This window comes from Vitis riparia, chromosome 7, assembly GCF_004353265.1.
Source record: "Vitis riparia cultivar Riparia Gloire de Montpellier isolate 1030 chromosome 7, EGFV_Vit.rip_1.0, whole genome shotgun sequence".
Classification (NCBI taxonomy): domain Eukaryota; kingdom Viridiplantae; phylum Streptophyta; class Magnoliopsida; order Vitales; family Vitaceae; genus Vitis; species Vitis riparia.
In genome coordinates this window covers 7641603-7657679 of record NC_048437.1, presented here as the reverse complement: position 1 = coordinate 7657679, position 16077 = coordinate 7641603, and the positions used below count along the sequence as shown (strand labels likewise).

At 41.0% G+C, this 16077-nt stretch overlaps 1 protein-coding gene across 6 annotated transcripts in view; it reads right to left on the bottom strand.

Annotated features, from left to right (window-relative positions):
- Positions 1-16077, bottom strand: part of LOC117918507 (probable LRR receptor-like serine/threonine-protein kinase At5g10290) — a 43297-nt gene that overhangs the window by 24898 nt on the left and 2322 nt on the right. For 3 of the 6 annotated variants that reach the window (XM_034835222.1, XM_034835224.1, XM_034835221.1), the window contains exons 2-9: positions 14237-14380; positions 13094-13226; positions 12828-12899; positions 10768-10911; positions 10606-10680; positions 10378-10443; positions 10026-10093; positions 9754-9897 (exon numbers count right to left, since the gene is read on the bottom strand). In XM_034835222.1, coding sequence (XP_034691113.1) covers positions 9754-9897; positions 10026-10093; positions 10378-10443; positions 10606-10680; positions 10768-10911; positions 12828-12899; positions 13094-13226; positions 14237-14378 — 844 coding nt within the window. In that variant the 5' untranslated portion in view covers positions 14379-14380. Of the gene's footprint in view, positions 1-9753; positions 9898-10025; positions 10094-10377; positions 10444-10605; positions 10681-10767; positions 10912-12827; positions 12900-13093; positions 13227-14236; positions 14381-14758; positions 14783-16077 lie in introns of those variants that run through there. The other 3 variants (XM_034835223.1, XM_034835225.1, XM_034835226.1) reach the window with 3 other exon arrangements.

Sequence of the window (16077 nt, the reverse complement as noted above, 5' to 3'; positions counted from 1 at the left end):
TCCTCTTCCCCTCTCCCCCGCATTCTGCAGCCTAATAAGAAGCCCCCTTCAACCGCCCTTCTAATTAGAATACTAAGAACTTCCATCCCCAACACAAAAAGATACGGGGAGAGGGGGTCTCCTTGTCTTAGCCCCTTAGAATTTGAAAAGAAACCAGCCGGCACCCCATTGATCATGACTAAAAATTTGGCGGTAGAGATGCACCACCAAATCCACTCCACCCACCGCGACCCAAAACCCATTTTGACCAGAATTTTCATGAGAAAGTTCCAATTAATGCTGTCATAGGCTTTCTCAATGTCCAATTTATAGATCAGCCCTTTCTCGTTTCTCTTATGCCAAAAATCGATCACCTCATTGGCAATAAGAGACGCATCCAAGATCTGTTTGCCCCTCACAAAGGCGTTTTGGTCCCCGAACACCACCTTATCTAACACATTCTTTAGCCTATTCGCCAACACCTTAGCCAAAAGCTTGTACAAACTCCCTAACAAACTGATTGGCCGAAAATCACCCAAGTCTTCAGCCCCTCCTTTCTTAGGAATGAGGACTATAAAAGTGGAGTTAAGGTTGTTGGCAAAAGAACGTTGGTCATAGAATTCTCTAAACAATTCCATAATCTCCTCATTCACTAACTCCCAGCTTGATTGCCAAAAAGCGATTGTGAACCCATCCGGGCCCGGAGCTTTATCCCCATTCATACCCATTAAGGCTGCGTAAATTTCCTCTTCAGTAAATTGCACCTCCAGAGTTTCAGCTTCACTGGAACTTAGACATTTAAAGTGCATCCCCTCAATATCCGCCCTCCAGCCTGGTTCTTCAGAAAGCACCTGCTGAAAAGCACTCACTATTCCCTCCTTCATCTCTTGCTCCTCCGTCATCCAAACTCCATTAATTTTTATTCTATCCAGAGAGTTATTCCTTTGATGAGCATTAGCCATCCTATGGAAGAACCCAGTGTTTCTATCTCCCTCCTTAAGCCACAATTCCCTTGACAATTGTCTCCAGTGTGTCTCCTCCAATAAGACCCATTTTTTAAAGGAGTCCTTGGCTTCTTTTTTCAGTTCAATTTCACCTTCAGACAAGCTCCTTTCCCTTTCCACCCCGTCCCAAAATTCCACTTGTTGCAGGGCTGAGTTCTTGTTAGCTTCCAGCCTACCAAACACCTCTCTATTCCACACTTTAATCTTATGCTTTAGCACCTTCATTTTAGTGGCTAGTCTGACACTGGCCCTCCCTCTAACCTCAACTCCCTACCACTAGCCCTCAGAAGATCCGTGAAGCCGTCAGCTTTAAGCCACATACTTTCAAACCTAAACGGGGACGGACCTCTCCTTAACCCTCCCCCCATCAGCACAATAGGAAAGTGATCTGATGTAGGTCTGGGCAGCCTACATTGCACAATCTCACTGAAGTGGTCAAGCCAACTCTGGGTCACCAGGAACCTATCCAATCTGGCCCACGCCTGATTATTCCTTCCCCCACTCCAAGTAAGCATTCCTCCTTGTAAAGGAAGATCAATGAGTTCTAGCTCATCAACAACTTGAGCAAACCTTCTCATTGCACTCGTTAGTCTCCCCTGATTACTTCTTTCCCTCAGTGACAGGGTGACATTGAAGTCACCCCCTATACACCATGGATCCTCCCAAATGCCTCGGATTGCTCCTATTTCCTCCCACATCCACTCCCTGTCCTCTTTAGAAAATGGCCCATAAACCCCAGTAAACATCCAGACTAGTCCGTCTTCCACATTCCTCATCCTACAAGAAATTGAGAAGCTCCCCACTTCCATTTCCATTATTTCCAAGGTCCTCTTATCCCAGCAGATAAGAATCCCTCCCGCGGTCCCCTGGGCATCCAGAGTACCCCAATTAAGAAACCTGCCAGTGCCTAAGCTTCGCACCAGCCCCTCTGTCATTGCCTGGATCTTGGTCTCTTGGAGACAGAACAGATCCACTCTTTGACTCCTGATCATGGCCTTGATCACCTTTCTTTTTGAGCTGTCGTTAGCTCCCCGAACATTCCAGCTCAAGATTCTAAGCTTCATTTGACCACCATAATCTGACACCCTCCTACTATCATCCCAATCTTCTGCTTCTTTCCCCCCTCGTAGTTAATAGAGCATTCCAACCTTTTCAACTCCCTTTCAAACTTGGATTTTTCTAAAAGGTTTTTGTTGTGGACCTTTTCCCTTCTCTTTCGGATTTTAATCAGAAACTCCAAAATTTCTTTCTCCAGACCTTCTGTAGAAAATCCCAAGAACTTGCTAAATTTGGCCAACTCACTTTCCTCCCAATTTTCCTCCTCCCATCCCTTTCCATCACATGGCATCGAATGGGCTAGCCTCAACTCCTTACCACTACTCACCTTGCAGGTGCTTGGGCCCTCCCTCAAATCCCATCGGTAAGCATTTTCCTCTTCTGAGGGTCCCAAGGGGAGAAGCATACGTAAGGGAGTTTCTTTCAGATGGGTTACCCTATCATCCCCAGAAATGTCGCAAAAAACCCCCAACGGGGTTCGACCAAAAAAGAGAAGAGAAGAAGAAGAGGGCCCAGATGCCATTAAGCCACAAGGGATAGGAACACACCCGTACCTCGACGCTTCTTCAATTAGGGCGCAGTCGGTCCTTGACTTCTCCGCGAGACAGGGCTCCATTTCAGCTTGCCTCTGCCTGCCATCATAATCCCAAAAAGGGAAGCCTTCAGCATCTAACTCCTTCAGTTGACTTGGGCCAGCCCACACAAGAGGCAAGGCCACTCCAGATGGATCAAGACAATCTTCTCTCCCAGATAGCCCACCCGACTTAACGGACTCCATTGGCCTAAGACCCTCTAAGAACGAAGGCCCTTCAGATGACGACGGCCCACTGGAAATCGGCCCGGCCTTAGGCGAATCAAACCCATCGGGCCTAACACCCAAGTCAAGGCCTCGATGAGGCCCAGAAGGACCAAGCCTCCCAAGCAAACCTTCTTGGTCCCCCAGACCCGGCCCTTTTGGGCCTCGGGACCGAGCCCAAAGGGACCCCGGCCCACCTGTCTGCTCCCTTGTCCCATCAGCAGACTGCAAGTGGGTCTCGAGCCTCGCGCCTTCCACCACTTCCACCACGCGCTTACCCGCGCGTGTAGCGACATCACCCTCAACCCCACCTGCAGCGTCACCGCTGTTCTTTCCCCTCTTTTCTGCCGGCAACACTCTTATTACCGGCCTTACCTCCCACCATAGGACAAGCGAGTAACACACTCCCTCAACCCCAATTTCTAGCATGCTAAGGAGCTCCTCGTCGGATTGTTTCACCAGAATTCTTGCCCACTGCAACTCTTCCAGCCTCTCCGTTTGAGAATCAGTCGCTAAAAACCCCCCGTATTTCTCCTCAACTTTTCTAAAGATGTCCCGATCCCACAGCGAGACAGGAAGCCCCACGATTCTCACCCAGGCCTCACTCTTCTCCTCTCCTTCTAACAGACACCCCGTCCTAGGGTTCCACTTCTCCAGTCGCAGCAGTGTCTTCCCTACCAAAATCCCTCCCATATTTACGGCTTTTTCGGCTTCAGCACTCATCTCAAACTCTAACAACACCTTACCCCTTTCCAACTTAGCCAAACCTAAATTGCCCCTCGGCCCCCACACTCGAGCCATTTGGTTCCCCCAACTCCTCAAATCCTCCCCCTTTACTGACTTCGGATCCCACACTCCAACAATGCACTGATCCAGCCTTTTTAGGTTTTGGCCAAGGTCCTTGTGGCTTACTTCTACCCTAGCCACTGACCTGCCATTACGTTTCTGACCCTTTACCACTTCCACGTAGCTACTTCCCGCACATGGCGCCACCGGCATCTTCTTCTCCTTCTGACAGTCCTTCCTCTCTGTGGTATCAACCAGCGCCTTGAGTATTTCCAACATCACAATCCAGCCCCCTTTTTTTTTATCAGAAACGAAGAAGATTATATTAATAAAAGAACAAATTCAGGAGAGAAAAAAAAGACAATAGAAAGAGAAAAAAACCAAGGGAAGGATGAGAGGTCCTTCCTACACAAATACCAAGGAAAAACACCCAACAAAAACTCTAAAAACAAAAGAAACCCCATCAATCTTCAAACTCTTGAAAAGCAAGCCCCAATCCAATTGAGTTGTAGAATGCTTAGAGGAACTCCTCTAAAAGCTTCAGTACAAGAAGCCCATAGAGAAGAATAAAACCGGATCAAATCCCAAACCATCTCTTCCGTTCTCCCTTTATCCTCAAAGATCCTATTGTTTCTTTCTTGCCACACCATCCAAATCAAAGTAAGGCAAGCAATTTGCCAAAGTGTCTTGCCTCTTAATGAGTTCCCCAAGCCTTTAAAAGAAATAACCAACATGTCCTCAAGGCTCCTTGGAGGGACCCAAATCAAACCTACTAGATTGAACAACCTGTGCCAAAGTCCAATGGTAACAGGACAATGAAGAAAAAGGTGGTCAATCGACTCTTCATTTCCTTTGCAAAGAATGCACCATTGAGGACAGAGGGCTTTGTAGGGTCTTCTCAATTGCAACTTGTCATTAGTTTTACCTTCCCATGTGCTACTAACCAAGCGAGGGCCTTAACCTTTGAAGGGACTTTTGAGCTCCTTAAAAACTTGGCCGAAAGGAACATTGAAGGATTTGAAACTTTTAACAAGGCATAGAAAAAAGATTTCACTGAAAACGAGCCTGACGAAGACAAAGACCACGCTCTTGAGTCTGATGAAGGGAAAAGAAGCACAGAATTAAGGAAGGACATTAATCTCTGAAGGAGATCAATTTCTGAATCCGTTAGATTGCGGCGAAAGTTAAAATTCCAAGACAATGGTAAGGAATTGCCAAGGACATTTGAGACAGTGAGATTTTTCACAGAAATAACTCTGTAGAGATTAGCAAATTGAGAACACAAAGTTTGGTTTCCCCACCAAAGATCTTCCCAAAACCGAATTCTCTTCCCATTGCCCACCACTAGGCGGACAAAAGGGGAGAACTCCTAGAAAACTTGAGCAATAGCCTTCCAAGGACATCTGTGAGACCATCTAACCACCATGTTGGCATCCCATCCATTAGGATGTGTCCCATATATACTCGCAATAACCTTATGCCAAAGACCGCTCCTTTCTATAGGGAACCTCCAAAGCCATTTCCCTAAGAGGGCAATATTTCTCATAGAAGTTTTCCCAAAGCCCAAACCTCCCATCTCCTTTGGTCTAATAACAACCTCCCATCTGATTAGGTGATCTTTCTTCCCTTCCCCGGCCCCAGACCAAAGAAAATCCCTTTGCATCTTCTCAATCTTTGAAACTATAGATACAGGGATTTTAAAGAGGGAGAGGAAGTAGCTAGGGATGTGAGACAGACAAGACTGAATTACAGTAATCCTCCCTCCCAAAGACAAATAGGCCTTTTTCCACCCATTCAGCCTCCTCGAAATTCTTTCAACCACTGGATCCCAAAAGCCTATTGTCTTTGGGTTCCCTCCCAAAGGAAGGCCTAAATAAGACAAAGGCCACTCTGACACTCTGCACTCCAAAACCAAAGCCAAACTAGACAACACCTCCTGCCTAGTGTTAATACCTGAAATGGTGCTTTTTTCTAAGTTGATTTTTAAACCAAATACTTATCCAAAAACCAAAAGGATAATCTTAAGGTTTTGAAGAAGGTCCAAAGAGGCTTTAGAGAAAAATATGGTATCATCAGCAAACTGTAACAAGGACACTCTAGTCCTATCCCTCCCCACAAGGAAACCCTCAGTTATCCCAGTTTCCTCAGCTCTAATCATCAACCTACTTAAAACATCAGCTACTAGAGTAAAAAGGAAAGGAGAAAGAGGATCTCCCTGTCTCAAACCTCTAGAGGCATTAACCCAACCCTTTGCATTCCCATTAACTAGGATAGCAAAACTAGAAGAAGATAAACAGCCCCTCATCCAAGATCTCCATTTCTGGCTGAACCCCTTCCTTTGAAGCACATGATCTAAAAAGCCCCAATCCACATGATCATAGGCCTTCTCAAAATCAATTTTGAAGACTACCCCTTCCTCCCCTGACCTTCTTTTCTCATCTACCACTTCATTGGCTATCAATACAGCATCCAAAATTTGTCTCCCTTCCACAAAGGCTCCGTGAGAGCCAAAGATTGTTTTATGTAGAACTTTGCATAAACGCCCTGATAAGACCTTAGCAATTATCTTATATAAACTTGTAACCAAACTAATAGGTCTATAATCTGAGATTTTAAAAGTTTGGCTTTTCTTAGGCACCATAACAATGAATGTCGCATTTGTACTTTGATTTATTACCCCGTTAGTGTGGAACTCAAAAAACACCCTAATAAGATCCTCTTTTATCACATCCCAACACTCTTGATAAACTGCTATAGTAAAGCCATCAGGGCCAGGGGCCTTATCCTTATTCAATTGGAAAACTGCCATTCGAACCTCCTCTTCAGAAAACGGTCTATCCAACCAAATTGCACTCTCTTCAGCAATAGGGGCCCAATCAATCCCTTCAATCTTCCAAGAGTCACCTTCGGGTTTGGAATAGAGATTCCCAAAGAAATTTACAATCTCCTCAGAAATAATCTCAATGTTATTTAAAGTCTCCCCCCTCTCAGAAATCAGAGACTTTATGAACTTCCTGCTTCTTCTTCCAGTGGCCACTCTGTGAAAAAACTTTGAGTTGCAATCCCCTTCTTTAATCCACTTAACCCTAGATTTTTGTCTCCATTGTACCTCTTCCTTCAATAACAAATCCTCTAGTTCCTTCCTTCTTAAGGTCCTTTCCGAAACCAGATCAAGATTTAAATCCCTTCTTGTTCAATTCGATCAATTCTGCCTATGTCCGTAAGAATGTGGTTTTTCCTCTCTCTTAAATCTCCAAAGACCACTATATTCCACTCTTTCAACTTTGATTTAATAAACTTTAGTTTCCTCATAAACTTGTGACCTTCCCAACCTTCAACCGTACACTCTTGCCACCAATCTCTAAACTTCTCTTTAAACTCATGGTGGAGCAACCACATATTCTCAAACCTAAAAGGAGTCGGCCCCCATTTTAAAGGATTAGTTTCCAAACAAATTGGGGTATGGTCAAAGGTCCATCTAGAAAGGGTCTCTTGAATACTTTGAGAGAAAAAAGAATCCCACTCAGAAGAGAACAAAAACCTATCTAACCTCTTGCAAATAGGATCGACTTGCATGTTTGACCAAGTAAAAGCCGCATTCCTAAGAGGAGGATCCAACAAACCACTTTCCCTTATAAACTCGTCAAAACACCTCATGTTGACTGTTAACCTAGAGTCATCTATCTTCTCAGATATCCACCTGATCACATTAAAATCCCCTCCTACGCACCACCTTGGGAAAGTCAAACCATGCAGGTCTTGAAGCTGCAGCCAAAAGTCCTTCCTCCACACTGCCTTATTCGGGCCATACACTGAGGTTAACCAAAAAAACCCTTCCTCATCAAAGTTCAATTTTACAGTAACAGAGAAAGATCCTAACACCTTCTCTGAACACTTGAACTTAATTGAATCCCACAAGATCACAATCCCCCCCGACGCCCCACAAGCAGGAAGAGCAACCCAATCCAGACTTTTACCTTTCCAAACACTACTCACAAACCTCCTATCCCAAATTTCACGCTTTGTTTCCTGAAGCATCACCACATCTGGGTTTTGAGTACTTAAAAACCTTCTCGCAATCCTCCTTTTCTTCCTAGATCCTAAACCTCTTGTATTCCAACTTAAGATCTACATGAAACAAAAACAACCCGACACAACCCACACCCAGAACTAATCCTCTCCTTGAGTTCCAGAGTCATTTTTCTTCTTTCTTCTAGAATAAACCTTGTCCACAAAGAGAGCACTCTTGTTCTCTCCTTCCACACCTTTTCCATTATCCCTGACAATTCTAACCCTCAAACTCTCCAGAACCGACTGAACCTTGACCATCTTCCGAGGCGTAAGCCCCTCAACCTGAAAACCTTCCAACGGGAGGGTGGAATGTTCTAGCACTGGGAACGAAGCCTCACCTGAGACACCACGCACCTCAGGGTTACTGAGAGTTTCCCTAAGGAGAGGCCGGTCTTTAAATTTTCGGTTAGAGGTTTCTAGGGGAACCACCACACCTTCCGAACAGGACGCACCACCACGATGGTTGTTATTCACCACAGGAGAGATAAAATCGGAACCACGCTGAACGGTGTAGCTTGACTCCAACGGAATCGAAGAAAAAGACTGACAACGAAAAGGGTGAACCAAAGAAACAGAGGTTTCGGGAATAAAATTTGGCTCAAAAGCCCCAGACAGAAGAAGATCTCGCTCAGATACAGCTGAGAAAGGAGTACGCACCTCATTGAACAATTCGCATTGCAGAATCCCCTCTTCTCCCTCTATCTCGCCAGTAGAAACTTTGGATGTTTCAAAACCAGTGGAGAGATCGCTCTTTCTGGAGTGAGATTTGCCTCGAGAAGCGTCTCAATTTGTCTCCAGTGAGCCACCTCCTTCTAAGTTTCGCTTCGGGGTAGAAGACGCCTCCTCAAATCTCGGCGGCCCACTTCTTGCTCTGCGCCTTACGGCAACTGAGGATCCTTTCGGCTTTGACGACACTTGAAGAAGACCTCTCAGCATTTTATTCCTTGCAATGAACCCTGGTCTTCAGAGCTTTGAAGACGAAGAATCCAGCCCCCTTTCCCTCCATTTCCTTTGGGGATAAAAATATTAAACCTTTTTTTCTCCAGATCCTCTACACCCAGACGGATGAAGCTTCCTCCCTTATTCTCATCCCGCAACAGTGAAAAGATCCTCCCTCTCTCCCTCCAATTTCTGACCCATCTGCCTGTTCGGGTATCCTTAATACACAAGGCTAACCCTTCCACAACAAACCCTAGGCTCTCCGGCCCCATCTTAATCCACGAGGAAACCCCTCTCTTCCTTTCCTCAATGAAGACTTGTGTTTTGCCTTTTTTTCCTCTCAACCTCGATTTCGAAAGTCTTCGACTCCACCTCGAAGCTTCTCCTCCACCGGATGGTACGAGCTTCCAAGCCACTGAAATCTTTCTCACCATCGCTCGCGTACAGATCCGCTGGATCTCCTCCCTTACTCACACTCACTCTCTCTACAGCCCTCTCTCTCTCTCTCCTCCATCCAATTCTTAGTATTATCATAAATAACTTTGAGTTAAATGTAACAAAATTTTGTTTTATTAATTTTTTTAAGCTTATTTAATTATATCTATTTTCTTATAATTTTTTAAAATTTCTAATTATTTTATTTTGCGTATCATCCGATATTGAACAAAGACACCGAGACCGATATGCCTTGGGACCCTCCAAGTCAATGACCGATACCGCGACTTTGAACCATGTTCACCTTCAAACAAAGACTTTCTGAACCTACACCTTTCTTAAGACTTGCAACAGGACTCAACTTTTTCCAACAACATAGCCAAACTTTTGGCTCTGAACCTAATCCAAACCCCTACCTCTCTCTATGATCTTGCCCAGCAACTTACCTTCAACAAACTTAGTCGAAATCTTAAAGGACTTCGACTCTACAAAGAACCAGCATTTGCCTTCTAAGACTCTCATTGGTTTTCTCATCCTCATCCAACCTTCAGCCTTTTCCCATGATTTGGTCATACATAAAGTTTGAATGGCGCTTCCACAATCAAGCAGGCCCACAAATTATTATTGCACTAAGTATTGCCTCCATTCAGACATTTAAACCAGTGTGTTACTAAAAGGATCACAAACCTGCAACATCTTCATAAACTTCCTGCTTGTAGCCTCTGCATGAACCCTTCCACAGAAAAAACAGCACAGTTGCAAAAAGAAGAAGACCTATGAGTCCTCCAACAATTCCAACTATCAGTCCAATTTTCGGTTTGTGAGAACCACCTGTCACAAAAAGGAAACCCAGGCTTAACCTTGTCAAAGAAAAGGAAAATTCCATGACTGAATTTCAGAAAAATATTTCCATTATTGTAAAGCAGGGCTGTCCCAAATAAGACAGATAATCCTGTTACCTGAATCATTATCAGATGCACAAAGGTGTGGAAAATTTCTGCCACAATTCAGGCTATTACCTGTAAAACTGCACCATCAACTCAAATCAATACAAGTTTAATGTTGGCAATTCTGTGTGCATCTCTGTGTGGCAATTCTCTGTGTGTTTACATGTGTATCTGTGCATGCATGCATGTGCGTGTGTGTGAGAGAGAGAGACAGAAAGAGACATAAAGGGACAGAGACAGACTGAGGGAGGCAGGGAGAGAAAGAGAGAGAGAGAGCAACATGGACAGCATAGCAAAATAAATGAAGAATCACAAATTAATATGGTTAATGCCCAAATTAGGAGTCAATAAAGTAAGTTCATACATGTACTTCGGCACTTGAAATAAATCCTCAGGTATTTGACCACTGAGATTATTTGATGCCAGCTGACTGAAAAGATAGGTTCAGTACTGCTGTTAAATACTGAATAAAAGTGTCTGATTACACAAACATTTTAAGTTCCAAATATTCAATAAATGTCAGCAGGAATTTAATCAGTATAAACATAAATCAAAAGAAAATCTGCATAGGATATGAGATTAGATCATGTACAGACTGTTCAAGCTTGGAAGAAGACTTGAGAGTGACTCAGGGATAGTCCCAGTGAGATTGTTTTGATTCAAAATCCTGATTGCAAGATAAAGCTAATCACACTTCCAACAACAAAATTGTGCAAAGATACATATTTAACATAATGCAGATGGTGTTACTCACAAATACCGTAGCTTCTTAAGATTACCAAGGCTAGATGGTATTTCACCCGTTAATCTGTTATTTCCCAAATTTAAGATTGTCAGATTTGACAAATTTCCCAACTCTTCTGGTATCTCACCAGTTATGCCATTTCCTTCCAATGTACTGCATAGTGAACACATCTGACATGTATTAATTAATCAAAAACATAGAAGAGCACAAGAAGGGTAATAATCATCTTGCTAGGTTATTGATTAATAAAGGAAGGATATTTAACAAAAAAGTATAAAACTGAAAATTAATGAATCCAAGGTAACCATACAACTATTACTACTAGTTCAGGGCCATTGAGATTTTTGTTTAGCAAATATGAAATAGTTAGGGCTGCAGGTCACATTTCTTTCTCATGCTGAACGCAAAGGATGTACACAATGGAAATAAGAATTTAATATGAGAGTGAAGAACTTTATCCTCGGCAAGCAGCTAGCACCAACAAATGTTTACTTCTGGATATACTAAACTCACTTTCTGTTTTATGTTTAGGGGTTTCCCGTCTTCCAACAACAAAACTATGCAGAGATATATATTTAACACAATGAAGATGGTGTTACTGACAAATACTGTAGCTTCTTAAGATCCAAGGGTAGATGGTATTTCACCCATTAATCTGTTATTTCCCAAATCTAAGTTTGTTAGATTTGACAAATTTCCCAACTCTTTTGGCATCTCACCAGTTATGCCATTTCCTTGCAATATAGTGCATAGCGAACACATCTGACATGTATTAATTAATCAAAAACATAAAAGTAAGAGCATATGAAGGGTAATAATCATCTTGCTAGGTTATCGATTAATAAAGGAAAGATATTTAACAAAAAGTATATAACTGAAAATTAATGAATCCAAGGTAACCATACAACTATTACTATTAGTTCAGGGCCATCAAGATTTTTGTTTAGCAAATATGAAATGGTTAGAGTTGCAGGTCACATTTCTTTCTCATGCTGGACTCAAAGGATGTACATGATGGAAATAAGAATTTAATTTGAGGGTGAAGAACTTTATACTAGGCAGGCGGATAGCACCTACAAATGTTTACTTCTGGATTTACTAAATTCACTTTCTGTTCTAAGTTTAGGGGTTTCCCATCTTCCAACAACAAAATTATGCAGAGATAGTGGAGACGGGGTGGGGCCTGTAGCTCAGAGGATTAGAGCACATGACTACAAACCACAGTGTCCGGGGTTCGAATCCCTCCTCATCCATTTCTGCTCTTTCTTTGGAAATATCTGAAACTTCACATGTTCAAAATAAATGATCATTTCTTTGTGAAGCTCAGAGTTTGCTTCCGTACTAGAGGTTTGGTAAGTGAAAATCATCGAAGATTGCTTGGCCATGAGCAATGACGAGCAGTATCTCCACCAACAGGCAGTAATGGTTCAATCAAGTTGAAGGCATTGAATAGATGAGAGAAAGATAAATGAAAGTAGGCTGAGATCCTAAGAAGATATGAAAACCTATAATTTAACAATGGTTATAACCACAAATAGAACTGAGTGGTGAAAGAGGTCCCAAGTGGCCAAATTCAAGCAGTTCATTGAGTTCAACTGAGTCGACTATCTTGGGATTATTTTTTTTTAGGAATACCCACCCTAGGTGATCCACTCTAAACTCCTACCAAGGTCTAGAGTTTCAAAACTATCCAAGTTTTATTAGGAAAACCAAAAAGAAATACATAAGACACAAACCCCAACATTTTTATTTTTTTTTGTTAGGTAAGACACACCAACATTTATGTCATAAAAGAAACCATCAACAATTACCATAAAATAAACATGAGACCTGATGATCATGATATTTTCTATTTCCAGAATATGAAAATAATACAGAAAATACATAAATATAAAATTTTACTCCATTTTGAATTATGTAAAAGATGACAGTATTCCAGGTAACAATTCTTCTTCATAATTCATAGCTGGGAATTGGAAAAGTGAGTCAGGCCAATTAAATGCATCCAGAAATTCAGAAAAATAAGATTTAGAGTTCGTAGTAATTTCTCCAATATACTCCATACGTACAGTGTTGAAAGAGTGTTCAGAATTCCAATTTTGGGGGACAATGTTCCAGACAGTTGCATGAATGACAACGTTCTGCAAACGATAATAGATATAAGCATAAACAATACTTAAGATATTGATTGGGGCAAGTAGAGAACATAAGCTTGGGCAATCCACAATCTTTTAGTGCCAATTCTGTTGGTAACGATGCGTTTGGTGTTACTTGATAGCATGTTTACCAGTACAAAGGTCAAAACTCAAACAGAAAGAGAAAGAACATAACTTACACAGAAATGACTTTATTACTGGAGTCACAAACAACATTGGACCAACTACATGGGTCAACTTCATTTGGGTGCCAGTCCATGAGCTGTTTGCTGGAAACATTCAATGAATTCTTTAATGCATGGAGTGCATCTTCTGAAATGGAACATAACAAACATTAGAAGGGGCAGAAGAAAAGGGAAAAACAAATTTAAAAATATATTCAATTGATTGCATCTCATCATAACCAGCTATCTATCACAATCATCTTTTTACATCTTTTCATCGGGCTAGGAGGGAGGAAGAAGGAGAGAGACAGAGAGAGAGAGAGACCCCTATCCACTGCATAGATAAATATTGCATACTCCTCTTGTCTGTGTTCAGCTTAGAAAAAGGAGCTTTGTATTGTTCTAAAAACACGAATCGGTTTGGCATGATCTAAGTAAATCAACCATGGAAGATATTATCTTACAAAGATGACTAAATGAAGGGTTTAGAAAGGGGAAGAAAGCCCTATAGTCTTTAAAAAACAAAACAAAACAAAATCAAATCAAATAAAAATAAAACAAAACAAAACAAATAAGCACTAATGATAGAAAACAAATGAATCATAAACAGAGTTCAGGTTCAAATCCCATGGATAATATGGATGGAATATGACAGAAAAAGAATATGTTAACTTAATGGTTAGCTATAAATTATTCCATTCAAGAGTGAGAAAAAGCTTCAGCCAAATAGGGCTTGTATTAAAATTTTCAATTCATTGCTGAGTACCCTATTTCCTAAGATCAACAATCTTCTTCTCATTCAATCCAGCTTGAGAAGGATTAGAACTTAAGAGTTTAGGCATAGGCTGCAACTCATTTGCATAAGTTGACTCTCACTTAGAATGATTACTATTGGCTACGATATCAGAAGTGCAGATAAATAAGTGCAAATAAGATATTTAGGACATAATACCAATTTTGCTAGGGGGATAGAGATAGAGGACACGGTAGTGTCAAATCCTGATTAATTAATATCAAAATTCAATATTCACTAGCCTAGTTTGCATATCTTAGTCTTGTTTCTAAAAATTAATAAATCTAATACAATAGTATTTGCAATTTGCATAACCTATATGCTGTCTAATTGAATCAGAATGTCAAATGAATGCATCACCATACCTTGCGAATAAGACAGTACAAAAGAATGAAAACAAGATAATATCAGGGCTGCAAGGACAAATTCCATCTTCAATGGCATCATTCCCAGTGACCAATGCAATGAAACACATGGTCCCCACTGAGCACAAGATAAGACTTCCATCCCTACAAAAACATCCGAGCACCAAATTATATGAAAATCAAGAAAGGAAGGTAACAGAGGTAAGATCTCCTCTGATAGAACATCATGTATATGTAAATTTATTCGGAAATGGGTAGTGGGCAGAGACAAATCTAGGAGAAAATGGCATGCATTGAACTATCTGGGGGCAAGGATATGTTTCTACGTGAGTGGAATCAGTGAATAAAGAAGTAAGTCAACAACAAGGAGAGAAAAACAGTCACAGCCAATGTATCAATATTTTTAACTGTCTTCCTTTAGTGATCAAACACAAGGGTTATATTGCATCCCAACCTCTTTTTTATTTCGAAGGAGGTGAGCCATGCATACTAAAAGTAGAAGGAAGGGTATACGGTACTTGCCAGGTGTTTAGGGCTTGGAATTTCCCACACCAGAGATTTATATTCTCATAGGAAATGGTTTCACAATTATGAAAACCATTACATACAGAGGAAGTCAAAGAGAGAAGCCTCCAGAGTTCTGCAACCATCATATTCCAGTCACTTTAGATGGCTATACAAATTCTGTAAATCATGGCATGTTCTTCTTTTACCTTTCATCTCCTCAATTGTTTGGTACTCTTTAAATCCTTCTCATCAATGAATTTACTATCTCCATAAATCCATGGTTGTGATCAAAATTGTGAAGGCCAAATTGTGGGCACATGGTCAAGGGTCAAAAACAAAATAAGGAAAAAAAGAGTATGGTGCTGTTTGGATTGACTTATGATAAGCCAAAAAAACTATTTTTTTAAGTTCAATAAAAGCTTTTGTACTTATTTGGGTAATTAGGAGTATGTTGCTTCTTATAAATGTCCTTTTAGGCTTTTGCATGAACTTTTTTCTTGTTTAATGACATTTTTATAATATCAATTTTACCCTTTTAATGTTATTATAGTTTTAGCTTCATCTTCAATTTCTAGCCAAAGCTATAAACAAAAGTTTGTCCCGAAGAGGGCCTAAAGACAACTTCAAAAGTCCAACAAGTCCCAAACAGCTAAACTGTCATTGACAATTTATTATAATGGATTTTGCAGTCATTGGATTGTTTTTATACCCTCATTTCATTACTAAGGAATCAAGAGGAAAAAATTGAGTCTTATATTGTCTCTTTTCCTTGTCTCAAATGAATGAAAAACCGAAGGGTTCAATGCCAAACAATACTTTTTAGGTTTATATTCAGTTTTATATATATACCCTGGACCCCTGGAACTATGCCCCTTATCTCACTTGAACTCCTAAACTAATTTTTGCATATCTTAGGCCCCTTAATTATGTATATGACTTACTTCTAGCCCCTCTTTCCACTTTTTATCTATCTCACTAGTAGCAAACCCCTTCCTTTACTAACTAGGCATGTTCCCATAACATTTTAAAGAACTTCTTGACATTGCTTTTAACTATTTTTTAAAGCAAATGGACCTAATTTTCCTCCAAAATAAGCAGCCAACACTATACATATCTTCTCATTTTGGTCAAGAAAAGTTAAAGGTGATATCAAGAGGTTAAAATATTTGACATAATGCATCAACAAAAAAGGGGGTTTAACATTTGTGAAATGGATAGCAAGTGGATAGAAAGGCTGTAGGTGAATAGCTTAGTTGAGGGGATATACGGTACAAAATTAGTTTAGGAGCCAAAGTGGCCATTTTTGTTTTTTTAGCTCCTAATTCCTAAATAAA